Below are 26,227 nucleotides of genomic sequence, written 5' to 3'. Positions count from 1 at the left end.
GGCGCGTTGCTAAGCGACCGCTGGGACGCTGCGGCGGGGCCATGGCCCAGTTCGTGCTGGCCGGTGAGGGGCGCGAGCCCGGGGTCCGAGGCCGGTCGGGAGCGAGGGGCAGGGGCTACCGGCTCATTAGCATGTGGGCTTCACCCACCGTATTTCCTCGTGTACATCACGCCCCAGAATATAATGTAGTTCGGAGGGGGGGGGCGCTCTAAGGGCACGCCCACACATTCGGTTAATGCGCTTTAGGCAACACGAAAGAAATCTGGCGCCTCCGCTGTGAGACACTAGAACAACGTGCAGGCGCCTATTCTAACGCTCATTAGCTAAAGAGCACTTTTTTTGGTGATGCTGTAATGTGCATTAAAATAGGTGTAAACATGCCCTAGAGGACTAGAGAAATAACAACTTACGTGCTTTTAGATCCACCCCTGAATACATCCCCTGCTTTTTGATGGGCAGAATGAAGGGGAAAAAAAGATGTTTTTTAGAGTTAGGGCTGCACAGAGCAGGGACAGAGCCTAATGTTCAGCTGCCTGATCCTCCTTTTCCTGCATAAGTAAAGGTGCATCCCTGCCCGGTCTTCTGTGACAGATTGTGCCACAGAAACGGAGCAGATGCATCTGCTCACATAGGAATACCACATTTCAACATTAACAAAATGCTCAAAATATCCCATTCAAAAGTTATATATTTCCTTTTTTTAAACCCCCACATTTAATGCCTTATCTTTTTTTGTCAAATTTTCACTGAAAGGCTTTGGGGCACCTGTCAATAAATACTCACAAGAGCAGAGTCCGTGACTTGCCCCTAAAAACTACCTTGACACACATCACACCTGCTTTACAGTTCTCAGCTAGCAAAACATCTAACTCACACCAGTCAGCCAATACCATCAAATCCATAGCACTAGTGTATCCTCCAGCTCATTAATAAGCTAAGGCAGATGATGCTGCATCATATGATGATGAAACCAAAAGGTTCACAGTTGTAAACAGCTTGTTAAGAAGTAATATTGGAACACGAACAAATATTAGAGGCAAGTTCACAGCAATATGCAAAATGCGTGAATCTTGCATCTAACTCACAGTCCTTCTGAAGCGCGGGTGGGGAGGAAAAGAGGGCTGCAGATTGAGGAAAAGCACGCAGATAAGGAATACCATCTTCTACCTTCTGAGTGTTGCCCTAGGATTCCTTTTACCAGAGACCCCCAAGGTTTGACATAGCCACTCATCTGATTTGGTATCAAGTGAACTTCATTAGTAGCCCATAGGCTTATTACAAGATAATTATTCCCGCAATATGACCTGGCAAGCGGTTCCTTAGATGTTACATCAGCAACCTTCGGTGGTACCGGCCTCAGATTCTCTGCTGGGTGTGTGGGATGTTACTTTTTGTATTCCTTGTTACTCAAAGAAAGAATCCCAAGGCTGCTCCTGTCTCCCCAGGGTGGCAACACAAACACACGCTGTCTGTTTGTCCACTACTTTTGTAAGTTTCTCATCTCAGACTGTTCAATCTTCAAGTTTCTTAGCTCATATTTGTAGATAAGTTACTCCAATCCTATTCTGTTTATGGTTTTCTTTCCTTTTAGGGAAACTACTGTACCCTGGTTAGCCCACCATACCAATCACAGCACTCATTTTTCCCAGTGTCTTATAAGGCACTCTGTACAATTAAATTGCTTAGTTTTGGGAAGGCCTAAAGTTATGCTAAGAGCCTGAGAATAACTCACTTTGCCCGCTACACTCCCTGCCCTGATGCCCCTATATGCTGGCATCACACAGACATTGGTTGACCTCTCACATGCGACTCAAGGCATGTGGCTTGCTACTAGGGCTGTGCAAAATGGAAGCATTTCGTTTCGACCAGCGTTTCGACGTTTCGACAGAACAGAGTTTCATTTCGATTTTTGTTTCAAGTCAAAACGGCTGTTCCAGTTCATTTCATCGAAATGTTTTGCCATTTCGAGCCTGTTTTGACATTTCGCCCATAGGATATAATGGGGAAGGTTAAAACAGGCTATACCTTTGTCATTTCTAGCCAGAATTGGATGAAACTTGCAGGAGTGGTAGTCTCTTCTGAGGGTATGAGGCATGCCAAGTTTCAAGAAGATACGTGCAGGGGGATCAGAGAAACTGCACCCCAAAATCTTGAGAGAAAAACTCATGTCACTTGTATGTGTGAAGCCACAGTGGGGTCAAAACTGTAGGCTTGCTAGCCCCCGCTGTGGCCACAAAGCCTGCCAGCTCTCAACGAAGTAGGTGCTGCGGGGCTCGGGGTTCTGGGGCCCTGCATCTCTGGCTGTCGACAGGCAAAACTCGTGACGTGGGTGCTTGTGACATTGTCTGGCTTGGGATGCAGGGGAACCACTGCAGGCCTGGCTGCCAGGCCCTGCTGTGGCCACAAAGCCTGCCAGCTCTCAACGAGATAGGTGCAGTGGGGCTCGGGGTTCTGGGGCCTTGCACCTCTGGCTGTCAACAGGCAAAACTCGTGACATGGGTGCTTGTGATACTGTGTCTGTGTTTAGGTGCGCCCTTCCCGGCGCTCGGGCCTCTGCACAACATGGCAGTGTGCCCCAGTGAGGCCTCTTCCTCCCCTACAACCTCATCCCAGTCCACCACTGTAAACAATGGCAGGTGAAAATAATGTAGCTGGCTCAACAGCAATAGCACCAGCAGCACCAGCAGCATCTAAGGTAGCCAAATGGAACTGTCACAGAGCCTTTCTTGTTATAAAGGAATCGGCAGCAAGAAGTAAAGATTTTGTGTTGGATATGTTACTTGTGGTGTCTGTGATAGCTTATGTTGTGTTTTTATGTCTGTTTTATGTATGTTTATTATGAACAAAACAGAATAGTTAGAGAAATATCTCTTAGGAAGCTTTCAGGTTGAAAAACCCTTTGTCAGGCTGAGGAAGTACCTGCAGTTAGTGTGTCTCCTGGTCCTGGATGGAAGGAATAGTAAAGAAGCCAGAGGCTGGCCTGGCACACAATGCAGGCAAGAAATCCAGTCAGTGAAAATGGAAATGGAGGTGTCAGGGGGTCAGGGACAGGCTGGGGTGGGTGGGGGGTCAGGGGCAAAGGGGGATGTAGCAGCAAAGGTAAAAGTACAGAGGTGCCTGGGGAGTCAGACGTCCGGCAGGTCACAGTGTGTCATTATTCCACTGTCTAATCTATAATGAGTCCATGAGTTTCTGTACCTACTACCTAGGAGGCTGATGAAGTACAGTTCATAGGCCCAGCTCTGATAAGTGGTTTATAATTTCAAAGAAGCACCTAACCTCATCACCAGAACTGAAGCCAGCTTCCTACAGCTCAAAACACAAAACCTGCCAACTATCTCCAGTACCCACAAACTGCACACCAGAATCTATCAAACACAACAATACCTACCTGTGGGGGCACATTCCTCCCCCAAAAAACACTGTGTCTCCAGTCTCTCAGGCCTGATCCTGAGAGGGAACAAATTACCAACCACTTTTCACAGCTGGGACTATGAACTTCACTTCATCAGTCTCCTAGGTACAGAAACTCATGGACTCAATAGAGATTAGACAGTGGAATTCTGACACACTGCGACCTGCCAGACCTCACCTCTTGATGCCTCCATTTCTATTTTCACTGACTGGCTTTCTTGCCTGTATTGTGTGCCAGGCCAGCCTCTGGCTTCTTTACTATTTCTCCCATCCAGGACCAACTGCAGGGACTTCCTCAGCCTGACAAAGGGTTTTTCAACCTGAAAGCTGGTATCCCAGGCAGCTAAGCCAAGCACATCAGGAGCCTTACAACTGCACAGCAACCAGCAAGTGTTAGGCCTGTCAAAGATGTGACAGGTCTGGGCTTTCCCCAGCCAGGACTGTGTGCATGTGTTAGCTGGAGATTATAGTGCCTCCTACCCGCCTTTCACCAGAGGATCATTGGTCCTGGCATTTATGGGGCTGCCGCGCCGCCAGCAGTCCCACCAGGCCTCCCTACCCTGGCAGGGTGCAGTTTTAGTCATCATGCCTAGGACCTGGGGCTTCCTCCTTCCCCCTAGCCCCATCCCATACCTCCAAGTTTGTCCTGGTAGGGGAACGAGCTCAGCAGGGACATGTTCTTCCCCTGCTGGCTGGTGATGCAGTTAGTGCCCCATCAAGCTGAGAACGGGGCATTAACTGTTTTTTAAAACAATGAAAAAAGGAAATAGGTGTGGACGGAGTGAGGAGGGTGGCATTCAGTCCGTCTGCACCTGGAACTTGGGGAACCCCAGCAGCAGGAGGTTCACCTTCAGGAACACCAGCTGCTCCACCAAACCAGCATCCAAGCAGGTGCAGTGGGGTGTCACTACATCCCCAGCAATGCTGAACACCCTCTTTGGCACATTGGTCGGTGGACAGGACAGGTGTTGCTGGGCAACTGTGGCCAGATCTGGCCGCACCGGGCTGCGGCTTGCCCAGTAGGGCAAGGGGTCGCACAGCAGTGGCTCCACATCCTCAGCAAGATAGGTAGCCGCCAAGGAGTGAGTGCTACCTGCCTGAGGCTGGGGTCTGCTGGCTCTGGATCCCACCATAGAAGCCATGCTCTTAACCCACATTGACAGTGCCTGTGGTGGAGGACAAGACTGGCCCATGGATGGTGTGCTAGCATGAGACAGTGGATCCCTCTGTTCCACGTCCCCCCCTCCTCTGCCATTCTGCCTCCCTGACTTTCTTTACCAGCACTTCCGTCCACTGATTCAGTGTTTGGCTGCCACATATGGTGCCCTTCACCCTTGGGTCACACATGGCGGCCAGCACATGGACTGTACTGGACCGCAAGGGATCAAGCCATTTCCTGATGACCTCCTTCAGCTGCCTCACCAGTGCCTGCACATCTGGTGACAGTGGCCTGCTCAAGCCAGGAACATTGATCCCCTGGAATCTCTCCATTTGGCTCTGAAGTTCCTTCACTATGGGGATCACCTGGCTAAGGAGGGCATCAGCAGCACTGAGGCTCTCAGTGGCCTCGAGGAAGAGCTTGAGGACCACCAAGATCTGGGAGATGGTACCCCACTCAGCTCTGTTCAGGGGGGTGCTGATCCCAATCTCCTCAAACAAGGCCATCTCATGGATGGCCTTCTGTTGCTCCACCAGCCTCTCAAGCATCAGGTATGTGGAGTTCCACCGAGTCTGCTCATGATTCTGTGCTGAGGGATGTTCAGCTCTGTTTGTTTGTCCCGCAGCATCTTGCTCTGCTTGATGCTCCAGTGGAAGTAGCCTGCCACCTTCCTGCTGTCTCGGACGGCCAAAGCCGACTCGAGGTGATTTAATAATTGCTCGTTCGTCGGGGCGGGCTGGTGAATAGAGAGGCCGAGAAAGATTTATGGTTGTAAAACTTTACTTACGTCGCTTGTGGTTGCAACGAAAACAGTCCGGTAGTCTGAACAACTACGTTAGTTGTTCCAGCTGACAGGGCTCAGGCCAGCACATCCGTCTACAAATCAGGCCGGCAGGGAAAAGGATACGTCTGGGATTGCACTCGGCGATGGAAAGAAGAATCGATAGGTGATCAGTCTATCGATCAGCTCAGCCATGAGTCAGATCTCTTCAGAGGCACTCTGCAGCGTGCTCAAAGTTCTCCGACTTGAGCGGAAGTCGCGTGAAATTTTAAACGGCTAGCAAGCCAATTACTAGCCGCCATGTAGGAATAATTTAGAACTGGCCGATAGCGGGACACAAATTTGCATTCGAATGGCGGGAACTCTCTTGCACCAGGGGTTTTCTGCTGCAACAGAAAACCTTTACTTTGCAAGAGGCTCTCATGTGGCGGGAAAATTCCACCGTGCCGAGACACCAAAATCACTGGGTTGTGACACCTGCATTTAGAAGTGAGCTTGCTGGTGGTGCTGGTGCCATCACCGGCAGCCCTGTCCCCCTCCAAGGTGTCCCTGACAACAAGGTGCAACTTGTGTGCCACACAGCGGATGCCAACAAAGTTGGCATCACGGACCACCTTGACCATATTGGCCCCATTGTCGGTGACCATGAACCCATGGGTGAGCTTGCCCTGCCCAGTGAGCCATGCCTGCACCAGGCAGTTCATGGGCTCCCATGATCTCTGCTGCTGTGTGGGACTCAACCAGCACCTCAGCTTGAAGGAGAGCCCACCGATGGCCTGACTGGTCACACCAGTGCCCTGTGAGGGAGAGGTGGGCATGATCTCTACCCCGGTTGCTCCAGTTGCCTGAGGTGAAGTGTAAGGCCACCTGCAGACCTGCCTTGTGCAGCTCGTCCCTCAAGTACTCTGCGCATGCTTCATACAGGGATGGCACTACCTTCCTACTGAAGGTGGTACATGCGGGCACTTGGGATGTTGGGACTGCAAGTGCCATGAGCCACCTGAACCCTGGCCGCTCAATGAAGGAGAAGGGCTGGGCATCGACAGCAAGCATCTCCTCAATGCTCAGGGTGAGCTCACTCAGCCTAACAACAGGCCCCACTTTCTGTCCGTCTTTCCCCCACTGTTCCAGTGTGACCTACTTCTGCTTTGGGGGGACGGGAGCTTTAGAGTGCACAGGAGAATTCCCTTTGGGCATGCTCCTGCTGGTGCCAGGCTGAGGAGGAGTAAGAGCAAGTGAGTGGTGCCTGTGGAGATGCATCAGCATCCTCGTGGTGGTCATATGTTTTGTTCCCTTGCCCCGGCTGGTTTTGGCTTGGCAGTGCAGGCAGATAGCATATGTGGGATCATCTGCCAGCTCAAAATGATCCCAGACCACACTACCCACTCACTTCTGGGGTCTGGGTGCATCTGTGGATGCTTCTGCACTTTCGCCCCTCCTCAGCAGACAGAGGCACAGCAAAAGGAGGAGCAGACTTAGCTGAGCCACTTGCTTCCACCTCTACTCAAACCTCCTCTGAAGCGCCTTCTGGGGAAGGAGACCTGGCTTGAAGGGAAACTTGAGGGTTGTCGAGCACAAACTCAGCTGATTCCCCCTCCTTCCCCATAATTTCCCTTGCTAGGGCACTAAGATCCAGATCCAGCACCAGCTCTTCTTCTGGCACTGGAGGGCTCAGCATGGGAAGTGACAAAGGGGTGGAATGGGCTTCTGTGCTGGTTGTGGTTGTCATCATGGTGGGGGTGAGGGGGTGTGTGATCATGGCTGCTGCATGTGTTGCCCTGTGGGGTCGGGCCAACTCTCAGGATCTCACTTTTGCGCTGTTAGACAGGAGGGTGTGACACAATTGCACATATACAAAACACACAAATCAATTAGGTACACACACACACTACCAGCTTAGGCACATACACATCCAAACCAGCCTATGCACATGCATACCTATCACCAATTCAAGCACCTACACACCAAAAATGAGACAAAAATCAATTGTCAATACCCGCATACTCAGACACAGATCACTAGTTCTTATATCATGCACACAATGAAATACACACACACACACTCACCAGTTCACACATATACAACCCACCTACACATAGGTAAGTTCCTAACTTGGATGGTATGGTATGTATGTGTGCTTGGGGTACCTGGGATACTTGGGGGAAGGTTCAGGTGGGAGAGAGAGAGAGTTAAAGTGTAGGGAGTGAAAGTTGCCAGAACCAGGATTAGAACTAGTAGACTAGAGAGAAGCTGACTTGAGGAACTGAAGCTTGGGTTTACTTAAGATCAAGTGGCCCCAGGGTTACTCAAGGTCACTGGTACATGGAAAAAAAGCCTGGTGGCAAGGAGGAGACAGCTAGGAAAGAAACTGAGGCAGAAGCCTGTTTGCTGAGGGGAAAAGGCAGTGGGGATAAAACAGTGACAAAGAAGAAACAGGGGGTTAGAGGCAGAGAGGAGCTCAGGACAGGTGTTGGAGGTGGCAGTGAGCCAGAAGCAGGAGAGGGAGAAATGAGACAGAAGTTAGAGGGGCGAGGAGCAGAGTTTAGAGCAGGGCTGAAGCAAAACCCAACTCAGGAGTCCAAATAACAGGTTTATTAAAACAGACAACACGCTACACAGCCCCATGAAGTTATTGGTTCACACACAAGCACTCACAATGGCAGCAGGAGAAAGACTCAGTGGAAGGGCTGGAGTCCAGGTAGGGAAGAGAAGCAGAGTCCAAGTCCTTGGTTGAAGAGAGGGTGGGGGTGATATCTACCTATCTAGGCTGGAAAGGAGTCTTTGTCCAGTAGGTGTTGTCCAGGGGGCGGGCCGCCAGCAGGGCCTCTGGGTGGATAGGTGGTGTAGCATGGTGCTGGTCCAGTTGGAGAGGGCGTCCCAAGCAGTCAGTCAGTCTTCACTACCCCTTTTATGGGGCAGACTACCTCTGATCTCCTATGGGGAGGGCCTGTCCAGGCAAGGTCAGTCCTGTTCCAGAGGGCTCCAGGTGTTCTTACTGAGCATGTGCAACCTTGGCACAACAGTGGGTTGCCTCATCTTTTGGTTCTTGAATGCTGAGGGTGGTTCCAATGGCTGGGTTGTTGGTCAAGGTTTTGGGTTTGATGGTTCGGTCATTCAGAGGGAACTATTTTTAGACCTATTGCCATTGTCTCTCAAGCACCCACATTCATCCCCATTCGTTCAGGAACCAAGTTACATAGGAGGGGTAGGTATGAGTCATGGGTTACACAACCAGTCCTGGGGACAGGATGGAGACTTGACAAGCAAAATAGAAACTTGACATGACTTATGCTAACTTACATATGTAGGCCTAAGTCATATAGTACCAGTAAAACAATAATATAGAATAGTAAAAAAACCACAAACAAACAACACGCACACACAAAAACCACACAATATAAACATAATAATTACACCACATAAAGAAGGAGAAAAAACAAAACAAATACAACCTTGCTACCAAAATAAAATGCTGAAGCTTATCCTATGTCTTAGCTCACTTATACTTATCTATAGGGAATAGAGAGGGAGAGGGAAAGAAAAAGTCAGAAATGGTTGGGGAAAGGGAAGGGAATGCATTTTAAAAAAAAGAAAAAAAACTGGGGGTTTTGCTACACATGTGGATGGGATGCAGTCACGAGATTTATGAACCTGATAGAAATATGTCCATCAGCGATTTGGATGACGGGGTGAAAAGCAACCTGTTCAAATTTGCTGATGATACCAAAATTTGGGGTGAGGTGGGCACGCTAGCAGGGAGGGAAAGACTGCAGAAAGACCTGGATAGGTTGCACGGGTGGGCTAACAAAAACAGGATGCGCTTCAATACGGACAAGTTCAGGGTGCTGCACTTGGGCAGTAGCAACCGGCAGCACTTATAAAATGGGAAACTCCCTTCTTGAGAGCACGGAGGCAGAAAGGGATCTTGGAGTCATCATTGACTCCAAGATGAACATGGGCCAACAATGCGAGGTCATGGCTGGCAGGGCTAATCGGACCCTATCGTGCATCCACAGGTGCATCTCAAGTAGGTCCAAGGAGGTGATCCTCCCCCTCTACACGACACTGGTCAGGCCACAGCTGGAGTACTGTGTCCAGTTCTGGGCACCCCACTTCAAGAGGGATGTGGACAACATTGAGAGGGTCCAGAGGATGGCTACCCGCATGATCCGGGGACAGCAGGGCAGACCCTACAATGAGAGGATACAGGACCTGAACCTGTTCAGCCTTCACAAGAGAAGGCTGAGGGGGGGACCTTGTGGCCGTTTATAAACTCACTTTGTCTGCGGAGTGATGGATAATGAGCTGTTAAACCCATTGACTCCCTCCGCTGCCTCAATAGCAGTGCAACAACTGCTGCCCTATGGAGCAGGAATCAAAGCTGGGTGTTTCTATCCCATGCAAAAAAATTAGCTACATCCTCATCACTCCATTATAGTTTATTATTATTGCTATTGATATTGTGATCAGCTTCCCCCGCTTAATACATGCAACCCAATTTTGGGAAGGCGGGTAATTTCTAGCAAAAGGGTTTGTGTTGTATGTGCAATAATATAGAATCACCTTACCTGTTCTTTATCAGTACAAAAGAATAAAAACCTGCTTAGAAAAACAGTAGCTGCTTCACTATCTCTTAGCAATAATACAGTGTAGTGAGCTCACACATAACTAAGTCTTCATTACATGTACACGAAATTCTGTAGAACATTTAGCAGTATATCAGGGAGTACTGGTATTATCATACACAACTAAAACAATTTTTTTTCATATAAATGGACAGAGCACTCTTCATGACTTTATATTCTGGTATATTTAAAAAATGCTTGTTAACTTAGACTCTGATCCTGTGAGGCAATCCATGTGGATGGACCCCTATTGATACCGCTTCCCTCCTTACTGACACAGGCATGTCACTGGGCAGTACATCATGCAGGGTCATGAAATAACTAACTAAGTTCAGTTGTCTAGATTAAGGTGTCCCAGGCAGAGTGAACCAGCTATATTTTCTGCAAAGATTTAATTTTTATTTCTGAATTGTTCATTATTATTTTATTGTAAAAGGCAGACTTTTTGCTTTATAAAAAAAAGGATATGGTATTTAGCCATTTCTCAGTTTTCCTTAATTTTATCTTCACCATCATGTTGTAATGGATCTTCTTCCTCTCTAATGCTACTTTTCTTTACATATCCAAATATACGCCTTAATCTTTTAAAGGTTAGTGTGCCCTGAAATATTTGTGTCAAATTGGGACTTAGATTTCTTACCTTCCTAAACTTTCATTTCTTTGATACCTAATATCTTCGTACTCATATTTTCTATGAATTTACATAGTTTGGGTTCTCTACGGATCTTTCTCTTTTCTTCTTTTGAATCAGGATTATTTGTTTTTATGAAGCTCTAATCAATTAATCTTGTAGTCTTACTCTTTTTTAATGTAATTCTTTCATTTCCAGGTAGAGCAGATTGTCCATATTATGCTAAGGCAGAAATTTTAGCTGACTATCTGCAGGTTAATTTGCCTAATTTCAGGATATATAAGATTACTCAGCACCCTGACAACTGGGAGGTAAGAGAAATTAAGTCAGTTCATGAATCTATGCCAACATAATTCAGACAAAGAAATGTGCCTGTGATCTTTATTATATTGTGTATAGCAGCAATTTGCTAAACTGCCAGGGATGCTATTCAAGCAGCCCTGGCTATAGGAGTTTGAGAAACAATTTAACACTTGCAGACAGTCTGGGACCTTCATGAATAGCAAATATGGACTCCAGTAGTATGCTGATGGCCAGACTAAGATTATATTTTGGTACTAAAATGTTGATTTTGCTGTTTCTTTGGGTTTATAAATGGCCATCTAGTGTATTCACTTGTCCATTTAGGCATTCAACTGAATTGTGTCTTGTACTGTTCGCATACAGGCAGTCCTCAGACTTACGACACAATTGGTTCCTGAAAACCATGTCTTAAGTCAAAATGTTGCAACTCAGAACCGATTTTCCCATAGGAAACAATGTTATAATGGGGGATTGGTTCCTGAACTAAGGCCCGATACCCTGTTTTCACCAAAAATAACCAAGAATTTTGTACTCAATCAATTATAGATGAGTAATATAGCTACGTTAATGTATTTATATTGTAAATAGCAATAATATTGATCTGGTAGGACTTCTTTGAGGTGACTTTGCTGGACTTTTTGAAGGGTTCCTGGTTGGACTTTTTGAAGGGTTCTTGGCTGGAGTCTTCTCAGGAGTCTTGGCTGCAGGTTTTTTTGGAGTCTCGTCTGCTTTCTTAAAGAAAGTGTCCAAGGAAGTTTGGACAGATGTTCTCCAGGGAGATGGGGGACACAGTGAATTTGTTCGATGATGTGACGTGGAGTGGTGTCAGATCAAGCATTGTAAATTCAAAACTGACTTCAGAAAATTGAAACAGGGTGTCGATTTATAAACATTGTAAGTACGAAACATTGTAACTCGAAACGTTGTAAGTCGAGGACTGCCTGTACTATGATTATATATTCCTTCTCAATCATTACTACTTAGTGCAGCTGCAGAAGAGATATTACAGACCCTCAAATCTTTCTATTACAATGTTTGACAGTATTAAAGTAAAAGCCACATTCTCATGTATGCTAAGGTCCCTTCACATCCCTTCTGCAGTACCATATACAGTATTACCCTTTAAGGCCCCTTTACACTGCCAGTATTGTCCCCCAGGACTAGCTTTAAGATCAGGTATTGCTAGCAGTTTAAGTCTAGCAACATGTTGCTCAGAAAAATGCACCTAAGAATTTGCCTGCAGTTTGTCTACACAAGCCACTGTCACAGCAATGTAGAAATACCTATGATTTCCTGGTTTTTTGTCAGAGCAAATAAGAACATGCTGAGTGCTGGACTGTTCATTTACCACATCACAGGTATCTTTACTCTACACTGCAGTCTGTGGTGTAGACATACTCCAACTGAATATGTCTATTAGTTATCTTTTGTCTTAGATTGCATGCTCTTTATGTTAGGGACTATCTTTTTGTTCTGTGCCTTTGTACACTGTGTTAGGCACTGCACATAACTACGGCTGCTAGGAAGTACCCATAATACAAATCATCATAGTCTTAGGGTGTAACATAGCTTTAGTGTAAATGAGAATCTTGCCTAAGTGTATCAGCAAAGGCTAATATTTTTGGAGAGTTTCCATTGAAGACAGTTCCTTATTTTGACTATAACATGCTCAATTACATTCAAAGTAAATCAATCTGAATTGACTGCCTAGGAATCTGGGTTGTCAAATTGTAAGTTTGCTTATAAAATCAATGTGATTTCTGCTAAAGCTTGTAATAACTAATTAAATTCCATCACCATGCATTTAAAAAAATCCAGCATAGTAAATAATAGCTGTAGTTATATAGATACAAGTTAAAAAATAGCTTTTTCTTAAATGAAAAAGCTACACAAAATAACAAAGCAGTTCTGTCAGTGCATCTGCAAACAAGCTTGCAGTATGCGTTTAAAAGCTATATTAACAGTAATAAAATTAATCTGAATCTAGAGACCTAATAATCAAAAGGGTTATCAAAAAGACAATGAAAGAAGACAGTTATTTATTTCAAATTCTACCATATTCAAGTGGATTCTCTTACAAAACAGTTGCAACTCTTGGATTTAATTTCCTTTATTATCAAACCAGTTTACTGCTGATAGCCATCTAAGGTAATGTAGTATGTTATTAGAAAAAAAATCACAGTAGAGCCTCATAAAACAGTCAGTTCTATAAGAAAAGGATTTACTAATCTCATTGCCCCTTATATTTAAGCACCATAAACAACTTTAATGCTGAGACATCACCTCTATTTTCTACCCTCATGTGAGGCCAAATAGAAATCCTGAACTGATTCATGTTTTAAAATGGTCTCTTGGCACTGCATCTTGCTGCTCATAGTATTACTAAGCCAACTAAGCAATATTTTTATAACGATATGGCCAAAGAGAAGCAAATAAGTGAATTTCCTCTCTTGTTAATTAATTCCTTGCACAATACATTCCAGGCATCTAGTTGGTGGCATTCCCCTACCTTACATACATTTGTATTTGGGAGGTTTTTGAAAGATCTTGTCATTATGCATTTGGAAAATAATCAGTATTTTTATAAATACTAAAATGTTGCTAGCTGTAACATTTAAATATTGCATTATCGTATGTGAAAAAATTGTTCAAATGTGTTTTGGATTTGTTGCATACAGCAGTGGCTTCATGACATCTGTGAAAAGAATGGATGGAAACACAAACGCTCTCCAATTGTTTGGAGAGAATTGTTGGACCGTGGAGGGAAAGGCCTACTTCTAGGAGGATTTAATGATTTTCTAGAGCATGCCCAGGTAACAAGTTTTTTTCAGTAAGTACCAAGAATTTATATCTTACGTTCTTTTATGCCATTCCTTTTTATCCCTTGCTCTTCTTTCAGATGTAAAATGAAATAATAGGCAGTGAAGCTTAGTTGTGTTTGGGTCCTCTTCTGGTTACTGGTCACACTCTCTTGCTCTTTAGCATTACTACAGCATCACCTCAGACTTGCTAAGTGAAGAGATGCTGCAAATTGGTGAGGAGAACTTGCAGACTCACATACAAATTGAGAAAGAGGAGGAAGAACGAAAAAGTCTTATCAATCCTTTGCAGGTCTGGATCAGCAGGTGAGAAAGGGAACAGAATCAGCAGAGTAGAGTTTCACTCAGCTTTAGAAGAGTGCATTCCTCAGACAATATTGGTTTCCCATCACTGATAAGCTTTACTGAGGCTTGCATATGAACTCATATACATTTTGATTTGGTTTATAGAAACACATATAAGTGATTTGCATTCTTTCTTTTAATTTTCATGTCAACCTTACAGTACATTAAAACAGAAACTTCTGATGGTTCAAATTATAATATAAACATTCTGTTATTACAAAACATTCATGTGAACCAATTCCTTAAAAATGCTATAGGTAAAGCATGAAATTGTTCAAATCTTTGCTGATTTGTTTAATTGGATTAGGTTCTGTTTGTCTAACTGTTTGTACTACTGATAAGTAAGCACTCAGTAGATACTGCAGAAAGAATTTTTATCTTGGTTGCAGCTTGACAGCAAATAAAGGTGAAAAAAACTTGAAGAGATACTGGCTTACTAACTTTAGCCCCCATATTACCCCCAAAAAAGCAAACTCTGAAAAAAATAGAAAACATAGATAAAAATGTATAAAGCTATTTCATTTTAGGTACTAGTGGACATATTTGAATACATAAATTAATAACACTTCCTTGTAATGTCTGCAATCCAGAAATTGCAGCATTATGCTAATGCATGAATAAAAATTAAATGGACTATAAATAAAGAGATACTGACCAGTCTTTTTACATAGTCCACTGTGAGGAAAATGCAAAATAAGAAGGAAGCAGTTTGGAAGTATAAATTAGACCTCCAAAAGTCTTGTATTTTTATTAATCCCTGGTATTATTAGTTATACACCTAGGATAATTTGTTAGGTGTTTAAGCATACTTTTTAACCTGGCAGTTTCCCTTTAAGGATATAGGGTGGAAAAATCTTTAAGCAAAGGGAAACTTGATCTGTATTAATTTTTAACAAGTTGACATGAAAACAGATCCAGAAATGACAGGGCCTAATGGACCATTTGAACATTAATCAACTATGAGACAAAGTTCTATATTATCTATTTTTATAATACATAAATTTGGCAGCATTTACTGTTTAACAGAGACTTTCCATATCTAAATTTTTTCATTAGTGCATCAGCTCCTGCCTGCTACCATCTGATCCCGCTTTTGGCAAATGGAGAAGTGTTTGGGATTACAACAGAAATCAGCATCCATCTGCTTGATAGATACAGCTGCAAAGAAATTCTTCATGGTACTGTGATGGAGGCTCAAGACTTGGCATACCCCCTCCTCCGCAGTGTTTCAATGCACATTGAATTAGATGAGGCCTTTCTTCAGGCTGACGTTATCATTTTGCTTGATGATATCCTTCTCGAACGTGATACAACATCCTTTGAAAATTGCATTAGGCAGGTGAATGAGCTATGTAAGGTGTATGGTCCCCTGATTGAAAAGAATGCCAAGAGTGGGGTCAGAATTGTTGTGGCAGGAAAAACTTTTGTGAACCTAAAGACATTAATGATTATGACATACGCCCCATCCATTAACCCTGGGAATATTATTGCCATGGCAATGTTACTGGAAAGTGCAGCTAAAGCCATGCTGGCCAGGAAACTGAATATGAATTCAGCAGGTAAGTGATACATATTTGTCTATTGTAATACAGATGACATTGTGGGAATCATGGAGGACAGAATTCTGCTTGACACTTGACATTCTAAAGCATGTATTTTCATAGCGGGGTGCAACTGGAGTACGTATAAAAATACAAGCATAGTGAGTGCACTCAATTGCAAAGGATGAGTATGGGCCTGGAGACTGCATTGTAGGCACCAAGACTGCGTAGCTAAGCGCAGACAATCAAAAAGCCTGAGGCTGAATCGATTCAGTCTTTGCAGGTTAGTCTAATCCAGGCGCGGCTGGTGTACTCAGACTGGTGGGGTGGGTGGAGTGGCATACAGGAGCTGGGGGGTTTGCCCACCTGCCCCACCAGTCTGAGTTCAGCAGCCGTGCCTGATCTAATCTGCATAGATTGAACCAATAAGAAAGTGAGCAGACATTCACTTTTGATTTCAGAAGTGCAGCCACATGCCTGCAGTGGCCCAGGCTGTGGGGGACAAGGGGTACTAAAGCATGCCTCCCTGCTCCATTAGAGCAGACAGCTTTGGCCAAGGCTAGGCTGCACACCCTGCCAGGGCGGGATTGTGGGGGAGGTACAAAACATCCTGGGATGCTGGGAGACTGTGAGTTAACTTGAATCTGGAGGGGATCTGGGACAGATATTCAATAAATTGATTTAACCTAAATCCGTTAAGTCTAATATTACATCCATCCAGGTTTATCTTAAACTGGTTTCAGTCATTTTGAAAGTGGTTTACGTGCACTGAATTTCTGTTGCATTACAGATTTGAACCAGTTTCCGATCTCTTTTACCAATTGTGTGTAATCCCTACCCCATGTGTATTTCTGCAGCTGCAATCATGGTGCATGCCTGTGCATGAGCTTTTGAATATGATCTTATTCATGCTAACATTTACACTCTGCTTTATCATTCTGGCACATTCACAATATTTTATATATGCTAAGCAAGCTTCAGAACTGCACAGTGCAAATTAGGAATTTAAACCTCAACAGTCTATTGTGTAGTAAAATTCCTTGTTAGGGATTATATTCCCAGGAGAGCATACTGGAAATCACATTTAACAGAAATTGGTGATCAATGGTAGGTCTAAGCATTACAGGTCCTAATAAAAAGGGAAAGGTAATGGTTAAATTAATATGCTGAATAGTTTATTAACTGCTTATTTGGGAAAATCACCATGCATCAAAGTGGTTTGATTATTTTTTTAAATGTTTTTACAGGCCACCATTTAGACAGTCTGGTTTTGGCGCTATAAGAAACATTGCCATGTGTTTGCAATTTGGCTTGATTTGTTATCCAATGACTTAAATATGCACTATGATTACTCAAATGTATAAAGTAGCACCAATGTTTTCACATATTATGACAGACAAAGAGTTCTGTGCAATTTTGAGATTAAATTACTTTCTTTGTAAGTATTTGGTGTTGTAAAATTGCCTAGCTTTCTGTACATTGATCTGTATATATGCTGTTCTGTTACAGGGATTAAAGATGTGATTGTCTGGGGTAACATCACTGGTAGTAGCTACGTTGATTTGTCTAATGCAAAGGTTTACAGATATGACAGTGCTATCTGGGGTCCACCTAGCTTTTCACGCCCTTTGCTGGACATGATATATGATAGGTACAGTATAGCTATATTCTTCATGGTGAGATCTTATATACCAGCTGTTTTCTTTTCTTCATCCATATCAGCCTGTGGTCTCTCACAAACATATAAAAATCTGTGTGTTTCTTTGTTTGCTTCTTTACTTCTCAGCGAAGTACTGAAAGGACACAATCAACTTGAAATAGTCAGTTCCTAAAAACGAGTTTAAAATTGTTTCAAGCACTATGCGTATCTTGGACATTTGGGGCCACAGGGATTATTTGTTTTACAATGACTTGTCCCTCTATATTAAAGCGTTTTTTCTCTCTCATCTTCCTCTGACAGACTCATGAAAACAATAGACATTGAGTAAGGGCCAGATTTTCACAGGGATTTAGATAGGTGCCAAGTGGGATTTTCAAAAGAACTAAGGTGAATTACATGTTTAACCTGCTTTGACACTTAAAAATCCCACTAGAAATGTGAATGCCTGTTCAGGAGCCGAAATTCCATTAATAATATGGGCTCAAGTGACTGGTACCATCAAGTTAACGAAAAAAACGCCCTTGTTACACTCAGATACAGATAACATATTCCCAAAGAGAACAGCAAGGATATGGGAGAGATGTTGCAAATCCAGCATATTCCACAAGCTGTCTCCATCTTCCCTTACTGATTCCCTAAAGGCAGATAGTTAGACTGAAAGCTATTTGAGGCAAGAAACTTTTTTTGGTTTTGTGTACAGTGCCTAGTATAATGGGATATTGATCCATGACTGGGTCTCCTTAATGCTATCACAGTGCAGTTAACCGTTAATAATAATGGTGATGCAGTAATGTAGGCACTTGAATAAGTGGTCCCATGTTCATAGATAATGAGCACTTGCCCTTTCCTTTTTGAAAAACCAGGACACCTGTATAGGTGGTCCTATCTATGACTTTCAGCATCCACATTTAAATTAATCCATAGTAATGTCTTCCACTGTTTCAGTTCTTATTTACTCTAAGACATGACCTGAATTTCAGTTTTCTTTAATGTTGCCCTCTCCTTTCTTGATGGCAGCAAGTGGCTCCATTCAGAATTTGTGACTGCCCTGAGTTCACTGAATTCCCGGGAATATCACTGTGTAGGCATGTCACCTGCGCATGTAATAGCCACTGTACTGAGATACTGGTACCAAGATTCTCCTCCTAGGGAGATTGTCTCCATGGGAGTGCTCAGTGAAGGTAAGTCTCTGTTTTTAGTTTATAAGTTATTGAAAGATTTCTCTTTGCTCTGTTGGTTCCTTCAGTAAGTCATTTTTATCAAAATATTTATTTCAGCAATTAAAAAAAAATCATGATATACTCTGAGACTAAGAGCTTCCAAATCTAAGAAATTGTGCAGCCAGGGAACCTAAAATGCAGCATGCAGGCCTTGAGTAATTGTAACTTTAGAAGTTAATCATGTCTTGTGGGTTTTTTTCTCTTTCCTCCCTCTATTTCAAATGCCTTTCTGCAGTGTTTTGTATAAAGAAAAGTATTTATGTATGGCCTGCATTTTAAAAGAATGCCCATTTTTGTGATTTTCTGTGCATATGCATTTAGAAATATTTTCATAAGAGCCATTAAAGCATAGCTAGAAATAAGGGACTTTCCATATCCTGTTTGAAGGGGTACAACAATTTTATATTCTTCAAATTGAAACCCAAAGTTATAGCAGGCAATTCTTTGTATTGTAAACTGAGAAGGGCAGTAATCTCTCTGTCTGCATTATGGTGCATGGTTGGACCTAGGATTTGATAAAGGCAGGGGTGTGTGACAAGCAACTGGTGCTGCAGGGGTAGCAATACCCTTGCTCCCAGCTTATCCCTTCCCCTGCGGGCAGGCATACCATGCTGTAGGAGCAGCAGCAAGGGAATTCTTTTGAAGTCTCTAAATCAGGTAAGATTGCACCCTGCCTCTTGGCACCCCCTTTCTTCTCCCTTCGTGCTTGGTGGCACCTTCCCACCCTTCCCATTCCTCCCTCCCCTCCCCTTCCTGCTGCTGCTGGTGCCCCTGCTGTCCCTGGTTGATCCAGAGGCAGGGGGAACTCCAAAGCTGCTCCTATCCCACTCCAGCTGGGCTTCACAGGGAGCCAAGTCAGTCAAGAACAGCACTCACCATGGGCAGGTTACCCCTCTTGAGCCTACTTCCAGGCTGACAGAGAACATCCAGGGGGGGTGGACAAGGAGGAGGAACCTGCCTGCTGCCACTCTCTTCAGCTTAGCCCAGCTCCCTGCACAGTCCAGCAGGAGCAGGGAAACCAGGGGCAATGACAGCAATGTGTGGAGGGGAGGAATGGGAGGGAGAGACATGACTCTAACCAAAAAAGAAAAGGGGAGGAGGCCCTAGTTTCATAGTTGGTAGGGTCGGAAGGATTTTGTGACCTGATCATAGAAGGCCACCAGGTTGGTCTGACAGGACCTGCCTTTAATGAACCTGTGTTGGTTGCCCCTAAGCATAATCTCCCCTGCTGGCCCCTCATGGACATGAGCTATGATAATTCTCTCAAAAAGCTTCCCCAGGATCGAGGTAAGACTAACTGGCCTGTAGTTTCCTGGATCCTCCTTCCTCCCTTTTTTTGAAAATGGGAACCACACTGGCCCTTTTCCAGTCCTCTGGCACCACACCAGAGCACCACGAGTGCTCGTAAAGCCATGCCAGGGGTCCCACAATGACCTCTGCCAATTCCCTAAGCACTCTGGGGTGGAGATCATCAGGACCAGCTGATTTAAATACATCCAGTCCCTCCAGAAGTACCTGCTTTTGGGAACTTAAAAAGTCCTTGACTGCTACTCTCATAGTGTAGTCTTAAAGGAGGGTGCAGCTGCGCTACTGTACTTTCTTAAAATTTGCTCCCATTAGGGTTTTGTCCTGAAGGATAACATAGTATTTGAACATACCACTGGTAGGTATCTGTGCTTTATTCAGAAAGAAAAATAAGCTTTGTGGACTTTTTCCCTTTTCTTTAGGTCAGTTTTGTATCCCTGAAGGTATTGTTTTCTCTATGCCTGTGAGTTTCCAGAATGGAACCTGGGAGGTCATTACTGAAACTGAAATCAATGAAAAAACTCAAGAAATTATGGATTGTTTAGCCTATGATCTGATACAGGTGAGGTCATCTTCTCTCTAACATTATTTCCACTCCCTCATCTTTGGGTGCATGATATGACATAGCTTTATACCAGGGGTAGGCAACGTTTTTGGCTAGGGCCAAAAAAACCCACAATGTCTACCTTGTAAGGTGCCAGAGTACCAGCATGCCAGAAAAATAAAACCGGGGCAGGGGGAACATGGCAACATGCACTGTATATTAATTTAGTTACTAATCATAAATGTTGCATTATTTGTTACAGTAAATATGAGGTTTTCTAAAAATTCTAACCCTGGCGACAAATGAAACTTCATATACTACCTTGGTTCTTGTGTATTCTTTTTGTTAAGCATGTTGTGATGTGGGAGGGGAAAAAAAAGAGAGAGAGAAGAGAGAAAGAACGGAGAGAGAGAGAGAGAGAGAGAGAGAAAAGAGAGATAGAACAAGAAAGAAGAAAGGAGAGAAGAGAAAAAAAAAAGAAAGAAAAAAGAGAAGAGAGGAAAAAATGGAGAGAAAAAGGGGAGAAGAGAGAGAAGAAAAAGAGGGAAAGAGAAAAAGAGAAAAGGAGACAGAAGGGGAGAGAGAAAGAGAGAAAGAAAAGAAGGAAAGAAAAAATAGGGGAGAGAAGAAAAGAAAGAGAGAAAAAGAAGAGAGAAATAAAATGAAAAAGAGAAAGAAGGTGTGCCCCTTACTGCTCATGTCTCCCACCACTACTGGCTGTAGCTCAGGCCTGCTGGTCCACAGCAGTGTCTGGTGAAGGGAGGCAGCAGCACGCCAGAAGTAGCCACCAGGGCTGGGGCACTTGGGGCTCCCTGATGGTCCTGGAGCAGAGGAAACCCAGGGCTGGGAGGGAGGGCCCAGCCAGAGGTCAGGCAGACAAACGCCCCATCCCACCTAGGCGGGGACAGCAATGGGGCACTGAATACCAGGGCAGGGTCCAGACAGCACAGGGAGAAGCAGGTGTGGAGGAGGCGCTGCGAGCAGGCCAACCCAGCCAGGCAGGTGGGAGCCGGAGGAGAGTGGAAACTGAGCAGGAAGCGGGGGCTGTCTTAGGGCATGCAGGGAGGCTGAGCCTGGTGCTGGGAGACCCCTGAGCCCAGTGACCTGCCCTGTCCGGGTGGCATCCCCTCACAGGCAGGGCGGCTGAGCCCCATCCCTGCAGAGCTGCACGGGCTGGGCCCCACCTCAGGTACCACTGGGCACCCCTGCCTGCCGCGGCCCGAAGCTGCAAAGTCCTGGTGCAGCCACACTTCCTGCCCAGCCCCTGCCTTCCCAAAGGGCCAGCCAGGCCAGCCTGCCCACAGCACCTCCTCCCACGCCTGCTTCTCCCCGCACTGTCCAGACTCTGCAATGAGCTCCCAGCCCTGGTGCTCTGCACCCTGGTGCTGCCTCCACCTGGGTGAGATGGAGCGTTTGTCTGCCCAGCCGGGCCCAGGACTCATCCACCTGCTGGAAGCCTCCAGTGCAGCGGCCCTGTGGGCTGGAGTGTGCAGCTTGGGGACATGGGGCAGAGTCAGCAGAACACAGATTGCATCCCTGCCTGTCTTCTCCCAACTCCACCCCCGGTGCCTGCCATGGCACTGGGACCTATGGCTTCTCCGGAGAGCCTAGAGTAGCAACTTAAAAATAAAAAATTTTTAAACAATTTCCTCGCATGCCTCCTGGTGTGCCAGGGAAAATGTCTCCGTGTGCCACTAATTGGCATGTGTGCTGGGGGTTACTTATCCCTGCTTTAGACACACAGGCCCACAGCTAGATTCCAAAGGTGAAACCTCTATAAATGATAATACACAAAAGATATAGTACATTAGCTCTACAATCTATGTGTACTCTGCTGTATAAAGTCTCCTCTTTGCATGTCAAATATGGATTAATATAAGTAAATGGGTATTTAGCTGTTCAGTTGCCCAATTAGCGCATGATAAATATTAGTATAGAGTATAAATACACTGCATTATTGTAAATACAGGATTTCTGCACCCAGCTTGTATGCATTTTATACTGCACAGTCTCAGTTCTCCAGTAGCATTTTAAGTGGCCAATTTGGCCATTTTGGTATTCCTAGTGAATAGGGAATGCTGGGATGCTGCCTATGCAGATAATGAAAGCTGGATTCTTTTACAATCTGGGATTTCTCATTGAAGACACAATAAGTCAGCAGTTTATCATTTAGAATAAGGTGATAATTTTAGAAATATTAAACACGATAGAAAGACTAATCTCAACTGCATCATCCTACGATCAACACACGGCTACTCATTTTTAGTAATGTTAGCATACATGGAGTATCATCATAAGAACATATTTTAAGTTTGTACTAGAAACAGTTTGTGATTATAAATCTCTCCTTTTCATGCAGGAAAAACAAGTTGCATTAGGAGAAATACAAAAAATGCAACCATACAAAAAAGGTAAAACCATTCATAAGCAATATTAGTATAAAGCTGTGTCATATAACAGAGGATAGAAAATAAGGTTTTGAGAAAGGACAATAAAAACAATGGGTAGTTCATTTTATTATCTTTCTATTCTTTTATTATATGCAAAACCTCTTACCACATAAAGATGAGTCATGACTATTAATAGAAAACAACATTTGCAATATGCCTTGGTATATGTTTTTGATGCTATAGTAATATGCCTTTGGCCTCTTCCTTAACTACCTGTTGCTTAAAAATAAGCAAATAAATAAATAAATAAATAAAGGAAAAATGAGCAGAATCTGAAGTACAATAAAAGCTGTCATAAATGTGAACCTCAATCTGTTTATTTTCATTTTTTACAGAAGTTGACACTTCATTCAATATCTTTAGTCTGCTAGACAATGTGGAAGAAGAAAAGGTTGAAAAACCTAAAGAAGGTAGAGTAATACAGAGTATATTAACAATATTCAAAATTATTCGAGGGAAAGAAATCTCAGTATTTCACTGAGCTGTCTTTTCATTTTCAACAATAGATTTGATATACCAGCTCTAAGCTATTGATCCACTTTAAAAGCACAGCTCAAAGATTACCCTGATAAGTTGCATAGCCACATAACAATATTCCTGTCACAATGCCTACAGAAAACGTGACATCACAATACCATAGTCTTTCCAATCTACTATAAGGTCAAGTCATCTTCTAAGTCTTCTTATGCTTCCTTTTCCTACCAGCTACTTGAGTTGCCTGGCCTGTTACTGCAGAAGGGTATATCAAGGAAGAAAGAAGGATCTTGGATCAAAATAATAGCATTTTACTGACTTTAAAAGTGTGTGTGTTCTTGATTTTATCCCGTTTCCCATATGTGTTCTCTCTCTCCTTTTATCACCCACTTTTCTTAACTGCATTTCATGTTTTCTTATTAATCCTGTCGCAGAGCACTTAGATGCCCTGCTCCTTCAAAGGGCTGAAACTGCTAGGGAGCCCCAGCTGCTGCTTAACAGGGCAGCCAGAATGAGCTAGTGGGCCCACACCTGCCAGCGGTCAGCTGACCAGAAGGGGCAGGGCCTGGCTCGTATATAAACCCCAGGCCAGAGGCTAGGTGGACAGTTCTCTGCTGGAGGCCAAGGGAGAAGGAGCCTTCCTAGAGTGAGTGAAGGGAAGAGGCCTGATTGCAAGTGCAGCTTCTGGTACTGTTGAGGGACAGAGCATGCCCTGTGTGGCTCGAATTATGTTATAGCCAGGCGGCTTGAGCTTATGTTATAGCCTTGGGGCTTGCAGGTTGATTTCTGTTTATAAGACCAGTGGTTTGGGTGAGGCTATTTGGGGAAGGAGGAGGCCTCATTGGGGGGCCCACTGCAGTGTGGGGACCCTGGTGCCAGAGAGGGTGTGGCATTTGGGGGTGCACAGACCACGGTGCCAGAAAGGGCGCAGTGACCAGGCTGCAGAGAGCCCAGAGAGAAGACAAAGGGGCCAATTACAGCAAGGCCTAGACAGGACAATGTCAATGCCATCTGTGAGGCTTGGGGCATGGTAAAGGGGTGGTTGGAGCCACACACATAGCCCATAAGGCTGGGGTGTCCTGTGAGATCTGTTTTGAAGCGGGACCCACAAGGGGTCTGGGAATCCATGGGGTTCAGAGAGTCCATCAAACCATGCCCAAGAGGACTTAAAGGCTGCCTCCCTATGCTATAAATCCATCAAGATGTGGCATCAAGACTGAGGGTGCCCAGCAGGCCAAATTGGCACAGTCGAGGGGCCTTGGGGGTAACACGGCCATTCTTAGGGACCCCAATCCCTTGACAAATCGTTTTAAGACTTGTCTGTATCTTATCTTGTTATTTCTTGTCCCTGTCTTTCTTTTCCACTTCCTGTCATCATTTCTGTTTGTCTCGCCTGTCCCTTTTCCTGCACCCTTTTCATTTCCACTGATTGGTTTGTTTGGTTTTTTTTGTTGTTGTTTTTTTTTTTTTCCTGTTTCCTCAGTTCCTCATATCTCCATTTTCCGTGGTGCTGTATGCATCACCTATACCATTTCTTCCCTTTTTCCAGTCCCTCTTTTTTTCTTTGTTTCCCCCCTAAATTGCTCCCTTCCACCTCAAGTTCCTTTGGATTTGTCTCCTTCTTGATCATATCTGTGTTGTTTTTTTTCCCTATAAACTTTTCCTCCCCCCCCCACATACCATCTAGATTTTTATACTCAGACACAGGAAGAAGAGGTGGAAAGTATCTCTAGGTTGAGGACTGCAGTTCCCCATCTCCAATCAGCTCATGGGTATTTCAGTCCTGTATCGTGGTTTTTTCATTGCGTGCCAAGAGTCCTAAGGATGCACCCTTGATATGTGCAGTGTTTTCCAGAGGTAGACTTCTAGCGAGACAGGACTCTCTGCTTGACTGCCACCTCGCTCATTGCACTGCTTTTCTGCTAAGCTCTCTCATTCAGCTGTGACAAGAGTGACCACACTGGTGTTCAGCAGAAGAGTAACTACGCAGTTGTGGCTTAAAAACACTTGATCAATAGAGACCCTTTCAAGTCTTGTTTCCCCATCACTTTGAGTCTTAACATTAGATAATATTAGCATCAAGCCCCATATTTCATGCTTCCATTTATTTAAAGCTAAAGAGGTATGTGCATCTAAAATACTGATTATTCTATTTTATTTCTTTGTTACAGAACTGGAAACCTTATCCAGTGGTTCACATCAGTCAGAGACCTTTGAAGGAGAAAAAAGTGCAAGCTTCCCAGATGTAGACTAAAAAATGTTTTTAATATTTATTTATTCAACAAATGCTGAAGTTTCATTACGTGATTTATTTCATCCGAAGAGTATGAGGAAGAAAAAATCTAAACTCTCACCAAGGGTCTGCCAGGACATCTAATTAGGAACTACTGTATATTGGCTATGGTGAAAAGAAATGTCACAAGATACTCTGTAACCCTTTTTATCTTGCTTGCTTTTGCTCCAAGACATCTTTTCTAACCATTACCCTGTGTGCCTCTCTTCATATTGCTTTCCTTATGAACACTATAATCTATAAACCATTAGCTTCATTCTCTAATTAATGCATGTTGTTAACCCATAAAACAACTTGAGCCACCACAACTCATGCAGCATAAGGTTTTCATTCTGGTGATTTTATGTTTAAAAATGGGTAGCCTAGTTGCTTGGAAACCTGTTTGAGAGTTCTGCTCATGGATCTTACACTGTGTCAGTCTGTTGTCTTGAACAAGCCGCATAAACTAGCATTTTCAGAAGCATCTGTGGGCACACAGGTCTCTCCACATGCAGAACTGGGAAGTTTTCAATGATCTTTTTCCATCAAAGATGCTTATTTGTCTAAACCAAAACTATTCATAAGAAAGGGACAGTTTTTTAATCAATTTCCCATGTCAACATCTTTACAACAAAAACATTCAAGTTTTTAGGTTGAAAAAGCTTTTCACTCTGAAATTTAAAA

At 44.1% G+C, this 26,227-nt stretch overlaps 1 protein-coding gene across 1 annotated transcript; it reads left to right on the top strand.

The window, feature by feature from the left end:
• Window positions 1-8: 8 nt before the first annotated feature.
• On the top strand, window positions 9-25,872 carry MDH1B (malate dehydrogenase 1B). The gene is made up of 11 exons (XM_019492329.1): window positions 9-63; window positions 10,809-10,921; window positions 13,592-13,726; window positions 13,896-14,038; window positions 15,134-15,636; window positions 17,128-17,269; window positions 18,296-18,459; window positions 20,226-20,365; window positions 22,707-22,758; window positions 23,133-23,207; window positions 25,443-25,872. Exons 1-11 carry the CDS (start codon window positions 42-44, stop codon window positions 25,523-25,525), a joined length of 1,572 nt encoding a protein of 523 aa, XP_019347874.1. The 5' UTR covers window positions 9-41; the 3' UTR covers window positions 25,526-25,872.
• The last annotated feature ends 355 nt before the right edge of the window (window positions 25,873-26,227 follow it).

The sequence above is a fragment of the Alligator mississippiensis genome, chromosome 4 (genome assembly GCF_030867095.1).
Source record: "Alligator mississippiensis isolate rAllMis1 chromosome 4, rAllMis1, whole genome shotgun sequence".
NCBI classification, from domain to species: Eukaryota; Metazoa; Chordata; order Crocodylia; family Alligatoridae; genus Alligator; species Alligator mississippiensis.
This window is presented reverse-complemented; position numbering and strand designations above follow the sequence as displayed.